Source organism: Pecten maximus, chromosome 8, assembly GCF_902652985.1.
Source record: "Pecten maximus chromosome 8, xPecMax1.1, whole genome shotgun sequence".
NCBI classification, from domain to species: domain Eukaryota; kingdom Metazoa; phylum Mollusca; class Bivalvia; order Pectinida; family Pectinidae; genus Pecten; species Pecten maximus.
Window position 1 is genome coordinate 22,050,200 of NC_047022.1, and position 13,990 is coordinate 22,064,189.

Sequence of the window (13,990 nt, forward strand, 5' to 3'; positions counted from 1 at the left end):
ATGATTTCAATATCATATATAACGTGTAACATATTGAATATAATATGTGTATGGTTTCACTTAAAAAAATTGGCCTAGTTTTTACCTTTCCTTCTCAAACAGTTTATCGTGTCAGCGTCGACACGTATAGTCACATCCTTCCCATCAATATTAACCTTTACGTCCATTAAATCTGGTGTAGTGCTGAAACAAGCAAAACCATGTGTCATGAGCCCATTTCACACGAAAAAAACATCGCAATTGGCGATTTGCTAGTGCCTGACTGCACAGAATATTGTCACTTATTTTTAAAAAAATCTGTAACTTGTCATTGCATTTCTAAGGAATATATAGACTAAAAATGTAAAAAAAATAACATATTTCTGCACTCGGTATCAAACGGAAATATTTTAAATGTATGCAAATATCAATTAACCAGTGTTATGAGCACATGTTTACCTTTTAGCCGCCATTTTGAAAGCCGGGTCGCCGCTGAACACCGGCGTGTACCGAAGATGCGCACGCATAACCGGCTCAGAAACAAGTAGAAAATCCGCATCGCCGATTACGCCGGCGGCTTAGAAACAAGTAGACCCTTTGACTAGACACACCACGCTGCTTCTGCTGCTGTACCGGAAAAGAATTTGTTGGGCATGCGCAATTAATCTGCCACGGATAGCGATTGATAGTTCAGGCTCCGAAGCCGAACATCGTACCGATGCCAGGAAATGACATACGCCTAATGGACTGAAGTGTTATCCACTCCAAACCTACATTTATCGACTAAATCGTACACGTTTTGTTCCTTATCTAAAATTCACAGTGCATCCGGTTTACCAGGGAGCAGGCTACTATATTTCTACCAATCGTCGCTGATATATTATATGCCTGGACGTTCAAGCGTCCAGGAAATGATTTGTGTGTGTGTGAAAGTTTTATTTGTAATTTCCTGTATGTCCTGTATTTGTCCTATGTGTATACTCAACTGCTGCTCATGTCACCTACCAGCAGACTCATTTAACAACGTAAACCCGCCTTGGATGATCGACCGACCCTACTTGCCAGCAATTTTTTTCTCATTTGACAAAGGTAATATTTTAGATATTTTTATGTTACCAGCTATAATTATGGTCGATTATTGGCGCTTTGCTAGATCTAATTATTTTTGTAGGGATTCTTGTCATGGCTATCCAATTACATTTCTATTATCATATTCTAACAATTGATCATATTTCCTTGTATCACTTCTTATATTTTTATCCTGTTGTAATGATATCGAAAGAAATCCTGGACCTCCACATAACTTAAACCTGGTTCACTTAAATGTGCGTTCTCTCAGAAATAAAATATCAATTATTGAAGCTAAATTTGAAAAATATTGATATTGTATGTATAACTGAATCTCATCTAAATCAACAGATATCTGATGTCGACATTCGATTACAAACTTTTAGTAATAATTTTTTAGAAAAGATAGAAGTACAGGTCCTGGTGGTGGAATTATAGTTTATCATAAAGATAATGTCGTTATAAACAGAAGATTGGAATTAGAGCGAGATGATATTGAATTACTCTGGCTCGAGGTTCGTGTAGATAATCATACATTTCTTCTTGGTTGTATCTATAGACTTGATAATAATTTTGATTACTGGGTCAAATTAGATGACTCATTAACTAGAGCTACTGATACTTCATTGGATGTTATACTAACAGGTGATATTAATATAGACATGTTGAATATTCATTAAACGATCACTTGTCAAGACTACTTATTAAACATAACTTATCTAGCCTTATTAGTGAACCTACAAGAATAACGCCTGATAGTGCCACATCCATTGATGCAATCTTTACTAATAATCTGAACCTAATTAAAAACACTCATGTATCTCCACCATTCTGCAGTGACCACTCTCCAGTCCATGCTCAAATTTCTTTTACTTTATTCAAACAAGTAAACTATAAAAAAAAAAAACCTCTATTAAAATATGATGAGGCTGACTTTGACAGTATAAATAATGCTCTCCTCAATATTGATTGGTTGAACATTTCATCAAATCAAGACTCTAACACATTCAACTCCTTTATACTTGATTCAATTACTGAGCAAGTCAATACTTTCATTCCTTCAAAAGTTATAACCATACGTCCAAATGATAAGCCTTGGATGAATAACATTATCAGACTGAAAATGAGACAACGTAATAGAATCCATAAAAAAGCAAAACTAACAAATAACCCCCGCTTTTGGGAGAGATTTAGATTTTTAAGGAATGAAACGATTGACTTAATTCGTGAAGCAAAGGGGAATTATATTAAAACTCTTGAAAACTCTTTAAATGAAAACACAGTCCCTTCAGACAAGTGGTGGAAGATAGCAAAGTCTATTACTAACTTCTCAAATAAATCTACATCGATTCCTCCTCTTGAATCCAATGAACAACTTATCTGTCATCCTATTGATAAAGCAGAGCTCCTCAACAATCACTTTACTAATATTTCAACATCATCACCTGATCTTGAGTTGCCCCAGACAGCACAACCATATGCTCTCCACTCCTTAACTAATATTCATGTCACTGAGCAAGATGTAATGGACCAACTTAGTATCCCCAATGTAAACAAACCACCTGGCCCTGATGGAATTGTTCCTAAAATTGTAAAAAAAAAAAAAAAGCTTAGTAACTCTCTTATTTTACCTCTTAGTATTCTTTTCAACAAAACCCTAGAATCAGGAGTACTGCCATATAGTTGGAAACAATCAAACATAAATGCTATATATAAAGGAAGTGGGTCATCTAATGATGTTTTAAACTATAGGCCAATATCTATAACTTCATGTTTCAGTAAAATAATGGAAAACATTATATTTAAATATCTTTTTAATTATTTAATTGAAAATTCAATCTTAACCAAGCACCTGTCTGGTTTTATACCAGGTGATCCACAGTTAATCAATTGTTGTTTATTTATAATGAGATATCTAGTAATATGGACAAGGGAAAAGAGCTCAGGTTTATTTTCTGTGATGTAAGTAAAGCATTTGACAGAGTCTGGCATGAAGGTCTTATACAGAAGCTTAAAATGTATGGAATTGATGGAAATTTACTTTTATGGTTTCAAAATTATCTCTCAGACAGAATGCAAAGAGTCTCTACCGATGGCTATCACTCACAATTCAAAGTTGTAAAGGCAGGGGTACCTCAAGGATCAGTTCTTGGACCTCTTCTCTTTCTCCTCTATATAAATGACATCACTGATAATGTTTCAACTAATATCAAACTTTTTGCTGATGATACTTCTTTGTATGTAATAATAAATGACAATCTAGCACAAGCAGCACAAGCTCTAGCAGATGATCTCTCTAATATTAATGAATGGGCAGGTATTTGGGACATTAACTTTAACCCTAACAAAACTAAATCAGTTATCTTTTCAAGAAAACACAACAAAAATCACCCTCCAATAACTTTCCAAAATAGACAAATTACAGACACAACAGTTCACAAACATCTTGGACTTACACTACAAGTAGATGCAACATTGAAAGAACATATCCTTAATATATATAGAAAAGCATACAGTAGATTAAATATTCTTCGATACATAAAATTTAAAGTGAATCGTAAGTCTTTAATCAAAATATATACAGCATTTATAAGACCAATTTTAGAATATGCAGACATAATCTGGGATAACTGCACTCACCAATCAAAACAAGTATTGAGTCTGTTCAGTTAGAAGCAGCCAGAATCATTACAGGACTCAGATCAGGAACATCACACAATAAATTATATGAAGAAATTGGCTGGGAATCTCTATCAGATAGAAGAAATAAACACAAACACATAATGATGTACAAAATACTTCATGGACTATCACCACAATACTTTCAAGATATCCTTATTCCTTTTATTAACAACCAAAATGATTACCCGTATTCCCTAAGACAATCACGACTCTTCAATCCTCCTCTATGCAGAACTAACAATTACTTTGACAGTTTCTTCCCCCCAAATGTGCCGCACAACTAACAATGTTAATCCTGACCTCTTCAACTCTTCTTCTCTAGCAGCTTTTAAATGCAAACTTAATAATAATATTAATGCTGAATGCGAATCACTGCAAATTTTCAAATTTGAAGGAAATAGAAAGGCTAATATCATTATTTGTCAGCTTAGAAATTCATGTAGCAATTTAAATTTTGATTTATTTAATGATCATTTATTAAACTCTCCCACCTGTACCTGTGCCTGTGATATTGAAAATGAAACTGCTTCACATTATTTCTTTGATTGTCCTAGGTATAATGCTATTAGACATTCTCTGTTTACCTCAGTAGATAGTTATGCAAATCATAACCATTCTAACATTAGCATGTGATAAGTTTGTAAATATACAAATATTAAATGATGTTCAATTGTTCGTTGGGAAATCGAGACGCTTTAATCTCTATATGCTTTAAATATATAAGTCATGATATTATATAGTATATATTATATATTATATTGTATTGTACTATGTTATATTATTTATACCTTAAATTTAATGAATATGGAGTATGTATGATTATACACGTCCTGAAATATCCCTTCATCTTCATTGGTCACATGTGTCAGCAGTTGAGTTAGCTAAGTCTTGTATATATGTGAAGTATAGCGTCTGCTAAACATTTTGAGTGATAGTAATTTTTTCTGACAATTTTTGATATAATATTTTACATTTATATATATTATTTTCGCTTAATTATTGACAGGCACGACCTGTGCATACATGCACATGGACTTTTGGTCACATGTATACATGTATATATAAGCAAAATTTATGAATGATGTGTGAATGTTTATGTTTGAGTTATCTCCCTTAAATGTTAGTTATACATGTAATTTTTTCATTTTCATAGTAAATTTATATATTAATTTTATATTTATACATTCCAATTGCCACCATAGGAGAAAATTTATATGGGCTTGGCCTGTTATTTAATCCTTTTGACAAATAACATCAAATGTCAATAAGATTTGTTGAAATGAAGACAAAGCATGCTAGTAACAATAACGCAAATAAAGAAATATATGAAATACACAAATATGTGTAGACAAGATAAGTTCTGTAAGTTTCCATTTAGGATGTGTCTCTGTGCCTCTTTCTCTGTGTCTCTATGTGCCTCTGTCTCTGTGTGTCTCTGTGTCTCTGTGTGTCTCTGTCTCTGTGTGTCTAGGTCTCTGTGTCTGTGTCTCTGTCTCTGTGTCTCTGTGTCTGTGCCTCTGTCTCTGTGTCTCTATGTGTCTCCGTCTCTGTGTCTATGTGTGTCTCTATGTGTCTTCGTCTCTGTCTCTCTGTCTCTGTGTCCCTGTGTCTCTGTCTCTATGGCTCTGTGTCTGTCTCTGTCTCTGTGTGTCTCTGTCTCTGTGTCCATGTGTCTGTGTCTCTGTCTCTGTCTGTCGCTGTTTCTCTGTGTATATCTGTCTCTGTCTCTGACTCTGTTTGTCCTTGTCTCTGTGTGTATCTGTGTGTCTCTGTCTCTGTGTGTCTCTGTGTCAATGTGTCTCTGTGTCAATGTGTCTCTGTCTATGTGTCTCTGTCCCTGTGTCTCTGTCTCTATGACTGTGTCTCTGTCTGTGCCTCTCTCTGTGTGTCTGTGTCTGTCTGTCTCTGTCTCTGTCTCTGTCTCTGTGTGTCTCTGTCACTGTGTCCATGTGTCTCTGTCTCTGTGACTCTGTATCTGTGTCCATATGTCTCTGTCTCTGTGACTCTGTCTCTGTCTGTCTCTATCTCTGTCTGTCTCTGTCTCTGTCTGTCTCTGTATATATATATGTATGTCTGTCTCTGTCTGTCTGTCTCTGTGTCTCTGTCTCTGTTTGTCTCTGTGTGTCTCTATGTATATCTGTCTCTCTGTCTCTGTGTCTCTGTCTCTGTGTACATGTGTCTCTCTGTAAATCTGTCTCTGTGTCTCTGTCTCTGTCCCTGTCTGTGTCTGTGTTTCTGTGTGTCTCTGTCTGTCTGTCAGTCTCTGTCTCTGTGTCTGTCTGTCGCTGTTTCTCTGTGTATATCTGTCTCTGTCTGTCTCTGTGTATATCTGTATCTGTGTCTGTGTCTCTGTGTGTCTCTGAATGTCTCTGTCTGTCAGTCTCTGTCTCTGTGTCTGTCTGTCGCTGTTTCTCTGTGTTTCTCTGTCTCTGTGTTTCTCTGTCTCTGTGTTTCTCTGTGTATATATGTCTATGTGTCTGTCTGTCTCTGTATGTCTCTGTCTGTCTCTGTGTATATCTATCTGTGTCTGTCTGTCTATGTGTGTCTCTGTCTGTCAGTGCCTGTCTCTGTGTCTGTCGCTGTTTCTCTGTGTATATCTGTATGTGTCTGTGTCTCTCTCTCTCTCTCTCTCTCTCTCTCTCTCTCTTTCTCTCTCTCTCTCTTCCTCTCTCTCTCTCTCTCTCTCTCTCTCTCTCTCTCTCTCTCTCTCTCTCTCTCTCTCTCTCTCTCTCTTTCTCTCTCTCTCTAATTGCTCAAACGTTTTGAATTAGGACACTAAGTAGTATGGTTCTAAATCTAAAATGGCGGCGATTACGGCCTGTGATACTATAATTGCTCACTTTGAAAATTCACATGAAATAGGAAACTCGGGAAAATATACATCTGCTAACACAGTTTTGTAAGTAGAAATCATTATATATATGCCGCTGCTGGCTCACAATTCACAAAGTTTTCCTTATACAGCTCTTGAAACACTTGAAAGCATATGTAAACAAACAACAGCTGATCACACATGTAGCACAATCAGCACAGACATACATAAACATTCCTTACAATATCTATACTTATGAAAATGGTACAGCATCATGAGATGATATCATTCTTATGGGGTTTTGCAAGCATATGTTTATCTCAGTAAACACGGTTCGTCTTTACAAGCACCCGTCATTGTTTATCTCTTCAGAACCTCTCTAGAATTATCCTGTTAGTATCTACTAGGTTTTCTCGTATTTTATCGGTGATAGTATAGCAGTACGGGAGATCACTCGTGCTTGAATTCTTGAGCGATTTCACTAGTTCGTAGATATGAAAGTCAGCATCGTTTTTACCTCACTCCGGAGCACTGAGGCTCGGTTTCGGAATTATGAGTAACATATGACATCAGTTAGCAACCACAACACTATAGATTTAGTAATTAAATATATAATCTGAAACCTTTTAAAAATCGGGGTTATCGATGTATACAAAAAGAGTACAGAGAAGAAAATACGAGAAGCATTAGCAGTCAACCTATCTAATTATTATAACAATACTTCGTGTTATGCGGAAATTTTCTTGAAGGACATTAAATATGAACTTTAGGAGTCTCGATAAGTTATGGTAAAAATCAGTACTTACTAAGAAACTATTAATTATTAAGGGAAATAAGGAATACTGAGATAAATTATGAGTTGTTAGGATTAGAAACTAGGAGATACTAGGAGAAATTAGAAGTAACTGGGAGAAACGAGAAACATTTGTAACAACCTGATTATTTTACATTGATCAAACATTGTCAAATCGGTGACAGACAATTCATCAGGTATCGCTCATACCTTACAAGTGATCCTTAAACAAAAGTCAATACATTGTCACATTTAGCTTTAGATCATTTATTGAGTCCTTGAAATGTTCACCACAAGCCTACCGCTAGACAGACCGAAAAATGTTTACTATTCATAGCACGGGGTATTGCAGTTTGTGTCCCCAGTCAGCTTAACAGATTACACATACCACTGTCAAAAAAATGAAAATAACATTTTCTATGCAAGCGCCTGTGGTTCAGGGCGGTGTCAAATCTTCTGCGTCAATCGTTAGTCGTATGTTGGTACATTTTAGCTGTGTCTGGAGGACGTGACGAGTCTGGCGGCTAACAATGCAAGTATCAATGTAAACCATTAAAGAGAAGTAATGAAGACATTTTATCAATAACTAGTCATTTTGGATTCGAACTGAAGTAAGTCGGGGGCCGTGTGGTTATAGTGTCCCGACACTTTATCACTAACCCTCCACCTCTTTGTCGCGAGTTAGAAACCCACGTGGGGTGGTTGCCAGGTACTGACCGTAGGCCGGCGGTTTTTCTCCGGGTACTCCGGCTTTCCTCCACCTACAAAACCTGGCACGTCTTTAAATGACACTTGCTGTTAATAGGACATTAAACAATATAAACCAAGCTAAACCGATAAATTAAGAACAAAAAATCATAAGAATCTAGATCTAGATCTAGATCTCAACCCTTTAGGACGTTGGAACGAACGTACGACATGGTAAACAGTCGCCATGGGAAATACAACTAACAGGAAGTTTTAACAAATTCTACCAGGGTAATTCTAATTTTTGGTCATGAATGTGTTTCGGAGGTCATATTGAACAGAGACCAAGCACTAACATTTCATTTTAGCCTGCGGGGTTTGATTCCATTGTACTAACAAACGTGCTTAGAATAGGTTGATATAACATCTTTCGCAAAGGTTGCGAAATAAAATTTATAGTTTAAAGCCAATATGTAGATATACATGCACACCGGTTTGGATATGATTTATTTAGAACTTGACACTTTAACCTTTCTACGAGACCAGAACGCCGACCTTTGATGAAGTTTGACGAAGTGTACCGTCTTTTCCGTTCCGACTGACCGATTTTCACACACCAATCACCAGTATGTGATGTAAGTTGTAAGCGTGATCGCTGTATAGCAGAGGCTCGGTTGTTTACTGGTAAGACACAAGGTAGAGTAGCCGACGCACGGGTGATGCGTTGTATCCTTGAACAAGATACTTTACTGTGTTGTGTTCCAGTCGAGCTGTTAATAAGTACATGGTAGGGCAGTATAACAGATATCGTGTGTTTGCGGTGGGTGCCGAAATGGCAGCTCCGGCTGTATGCTCCCCAGGGAGTTGAGAAAGATATCGGCTGGTTGGTAAAGACCCACTAACCACATATTATAATTTGAGAATCACTTTATCCTATGATAAACGGAAAGAGTACATCACTAGTCATCAACGATGATCTGTGTATGTAATTGTTTTAACGTTTCACTCCGAATAGGTCGACTTATTATCGGGGGATATGTCATTTGTCTAGGTGCCATTTGTCGGTATCAGATGCACAGCAAAATCTACACTTGGTTTTCTAATTTCTTTAGTATCGGAAGCCGGCATAGATACGAATATATACGAATAACCATAGTCTTCGTTGATTCCATGACAGCCGATCGCGGTTACGAATGGGAATACACAGAGACAGTGAAAGTAGAATTTCTATATTGCGCAACATGCCGTTTTTATTTAAACCCGATACATACCTCATTTTGTTTTAAATCATTTCCCGATATCTTATCATTAAGAAAACCAACAAAAACTCTGAGAAACACTAAATGAAGCCGTCATGCCAGGCAGTATACACAACGCGGAACTTGTTCACAATCTAACGTCATTATAATGCCCAATTTGTAACGTGTGCAACAATGTATATTTTACATTAATGCACTAATGAGCAACATAATATGATGCAACATTAACATGAATGCGATGTTATACTAACAGAAGTAACGAATATGTTGAGACAATGGACTACACGATAGTACAATGGGATTTATCAACGTCCTCGAATTTGGCTATCAAACATTGAACAGTGATCACATTTTCTTTATCATGAATGTTTACAATTGTTGATAAAATCATTTCCTTCTTTTACATCAATTAACATGTAACCAAATACTCACGCCACATAGAGAAATTCCAACAAGTATATCTAGCACATGTGTAGAAATTAATTAACCTTATTTGCATTTTTCAGACGCTCCTCGATCGGAAAAATTGAGAATGTCCAAATTCAGTTACATCTCAACTCCCAACCCGAATCAACAACAGTACAAGTCCATCGTAGATGTTCTCAACGAGAGAACTAAGTCTACTCCAGATAAAGAAATATGCATACACAGGTTACCTGAAGGGGGAAGGAAAACTCTCACTTATGACGAACTGACGCGGAAATCTACAAAACTTGCTAAGTATCTGGTATCTAAAGGGATATCAGTCGGAGACAGCATTGCTATTATGGGATCAAATACTCTGGAATGGATCGTTGGTGAGTTCGCCATTTTTATGGCTGGTGCCGTGGCTGTCCAGTGTCAGGGAACCTGTGCAGAATTCAACGAAACTGTGAGTCTATTGAAAGCTTCCAAATGCAAAGCTGTTCTGCTCGATCCACAGCCTGATCCTGTTTACCAGTCGGAGATGGAGCAATTCTTCCAGGGAAAGGAAATGCAAATCCAAGGTAGAGAAAATCCGATGGTTGTACTACTTGGCAATTCTGCTGGTGTTAATTTACCTAATATTGGCGATATACTCTCCTCAGAGGAAGACCTTACTGTGACAATGCCTAGAATTCAACCGGAAAGTTCAGCTCTTATTTTCACGACCTCTGGGTCGTCTGGTGTTCCAAAAATGGTTGAATTTACGCATATGGCAATAACGAATTCACCAAGGGCAAATTTTTTCTCTAAAGAGAATGATATCATTTTCTCAGATAGACCATTTTCTTGGTTAGGGGGAACTCCAATCTACAGCATTTTAGGAGGATTTTCTCGAATTTTCACAGATCCAAAAATTATTCTGAAAGAGGAGAAAATTCAAAATGTTTGGGAAATCCTGAAGATGGAAAGGTGTACTATTGCAAATCTTTTCCCGTACGCTCTGAAAGATCTTCTTGACAATGAAAAGGAAGTCCTGATGACGGAATTCAAACCTATTTCGATTGCCACCGGTGGCCAAATACCTGGAAGTCACCTGAATGCCATTTCTGGAAAATTTTGTGAAAATATATACAGTGTCTATGGAATGACAGAAACAGGTATCGCAACAAAGGTATTCCTGACAGCGGATACAGAAGTAGGGCACGTTGGAGAAATGGTACCTGGATATGAAGCCAAAATTATTGGAGATGACGACAAAACTTTGAACTGTGGTAACATTGGTGAAATTGTCTTACGATCTCCGTGGATGTTGAAAGGATATAGGGACTCTCCAGAATTAACCAAGGATTCCTTCACTGAAGGAGGTTGGTTCCGCACTGGTGATATTGGAGTACTCACTGAAGACGGAAAGTTGTTTGTTAAAGGAAAGGCAGCAGATGTTATAAAAAGAGGAACATGTAAGATTCTGATCAGCGCTGTGGAGATGGCAATTAGTAATTTCCCCGGGATAAAAGAGGTTGTCGTGGTAGCAGTACCGGATGTACGTCTTCTGGAAGATGTCTGCGCATGTGTTATCTTGGAGGATGACGCCAATATTACAGAACAGGAGTTACAAAAAATGTGTCGTGATAAGCTTGGAGATAATGTTTTGGGAGACTCCCCAACGTTTTTTCTAATGTTTCAAACATTCCCGTCGTCTAAACAACGGAAAAATGAATAGAATTAGTGTAAAACAACAAGCCATGGAAATGCTGAGCCTCTGCTGAAAATATACAAACTGTTTCAGTTTTTCATGGATGTGACGTCATTCCATGAATTGCTCATCGATGCCTTAAGAACGTGGTGCAGAAATCCATTTATCTTTTATACTGTACAATATTTACATTTGGCACCAGTCTCCCATTGCCTCAGTGTTAATCTAGGCTGCACCTATGAGCGTATAAAGGCATTCGAGATCATAATGAGATGTTTGATCAACATGATGGAAATGTTGATCATTGTCTGATTGTTTGCGATTCAATCATAGAAAGGAAGTTGATTTGAAAATGCTATTCTTTCAAACCAATACACAAGGACATATATGAAAATAAAGAATGTATTTATTCAAGATAGGTAGAGTTTAATATAAGTAAATGTAAATATAACTACTCAGTATTAAACGCTTGTTGTGTTTATTGTCAATATAGGACGCCATGAATATTCATCTGTCACCCAGATTGCATGTATATCGACAATAAATACAATCTAACAAGCGTGTAATTGTTAAATATAAGCATTTATACAAAGAATACTAAATCAAATTAGATAAACGGAAAGGCACAAATGACTTGTGTTTTGCATAAATAAATCTTATACATGTAAGTCTGTTTAACTATTAGAGCATGTTTTACTATTTTCAGATAATTCAAATCGCCTTGCGTCCGTGGTCCGTCCGTCCATCCGTCCGTAAACAATTCTTGTTATCGCAATTTCCCAGAAAGTACTGAAGAGATCATTACAAAATTTCACGTGCACCTTCCTCCTGTAACGGTTATCGTCCGTCAACTTTACCTACTCTCACTGCGTGTGAATAAGACCAACTATATTTATGTTATTAAATCATCTTTTTTATATTCATCTATTCCTAATATTCGCCAAACAAATACTACTATTACATGTAGTTCGTATTTATAAGTATACGAACATATTTATTTGTACTGTAAATGTGTCTAGCTAGTACACATGTTTATAACGAATACGTCTATAACGTACGGTCACGTAGGTCAACGTTGTTGATATTTACAGAAGTTAATATTTACCTATAATCCTGTTTATAAGCTTCCAGAGTTACATGATTCATTTCCTGGACATCTTATACTCATCATTAATATTGTATGAGAGATAATTACTTTTTATGTATAATATAATACATTTTCACTGTGTGAAATTTCGTGCGTGAGCGTTGAAAAAGGAAAATTCAAAATGCTCTTGTTTCGGATTTTTACTATAAAAGGGACAGAGATCGTCTGCTCTTGGCCATATTTAGTTGAGCCGTCTACCGAGAAGGTAGAGAGAGAGACAGACTATAACCTGATAAGCTCATATTTCCATATACATAATGGAACCAGAGATGGTAAGAGTCACATGGTTATATCCCTTGACTAATCTAGAGTAGTCTAGCCCATTTTATTGAGGCAATCTATAGTAACTGTTAGTTCGAGTAGCTCCGTACGCTGAGCAAACTATCTTTAGATATCTGTGTACTAGAACAAGTGTGAGTGTATGTATTGAAAACCCAACTCATTATAAATATCATTGAAAATTCATTTATTAAATTGTTAAACTTAAATCAAACTCTTTGTTCTTTGTTCTGTTGGTGATAATGGTACCGAGACGATCTCTTTTAATGTAACAACACAACTGTAGCGACCGAAACTCTTTGTTCTTTGTTCTGTTGGTGATAATGGTACCGAGACGATCTCTTTTAATGTAACAAGTCACTACCGACAACTGTAGCGACCGAAACGTTACAATTGGTGTCAGAAGTGGTCTTGATCCTTAGTTGTGCACATCCTAAGTTGGGAGCGATCGGAAAAGAACATGGCCGACAGGCGGCCATCTTAGATTTTGACATTTGACTTTTGTTATCGCTAAATCTCAGAGAACACTGAATAGATCTTTCTCATATTTCATATGCAGATTTCCATAAGTCCCTTATTGTGCATATTCCATTTTGGGAGCGATCAGAAAAGAACATGGCCGACAGGCGGCCATCTTGGACTTTGACAATTGAAGTTTGTCATCGCTTGATCTCAGAAAGTACTGAAGGGATCTTTCTCAAATTACACATGCAGGTTCCCCTTGATCCCTAGTTCTGCATATCATATTCTGGGACCAATCGGAAAACAATATGGCCGACAGGCAGCCATCTTGGATTTTGACAATTGACGTTTGTTATCGTTATTTCTCAGAAAGAACTGAAGGGATCTTTCTCAAATTTCAAATGTAGGTTTCCATTAGTCCCTTATTATGCATATTGCATTTTGGGACCAGTTGGAAAACAACATGGCCAACAGGCAGCCATCTTGGATTTTGACAATTGAAGTTTGTTATCGCTATTTCTCAGAAAGTACTCAAATGATCTTTTTGAATTTTCAAATGTAAGTTCCCTTTGATCCCAAATTGTGCATATTGCATTTTGGGATTGATCAAGAAATAACATGGCCGACAGGCATCCATCTTTGAGTTTGACCTTTGAAGTTTGTTATCGCTATTTCTCAGAAAGTACTTAAGGGATCTTTCTAGAATTTAATATGTAGGTTGCCC

The 13,990-nt window shown here is 36.8% G+C and overlaps 1 protein-coding gene across 1 annotated transcript; it reads left to right on the forward strand.

Annotated features, from left to right (window-relative positions):
* The first annotated feature begins 720 nt into the window (after nucleotides 1-720).
* LOC117333219 (putative acyl--CoA ligase YdaB) lies at nucleotides 721-13,018 on the forward strand. The gene is made up of 2 exons (XM_033892401.1): nucleotides 721-1,068; nucleotides 9,787-13,018. The coding sequence occupies exons 1-2, from the start codon at nucleotides 864-866 to the stop codon at nucleotides 11,403-11,405; spliced, it is 1,824 nt and encodes a 607-aa protein (XP_033748292.1). The 5' UTR covers nucleotides 721-863; the 3' UTR covers nucleotides 11,406-13,018.
* The last annotated feature ends 972 nt before the right edge of the window (nucleotides 13,019-13,990 follow it).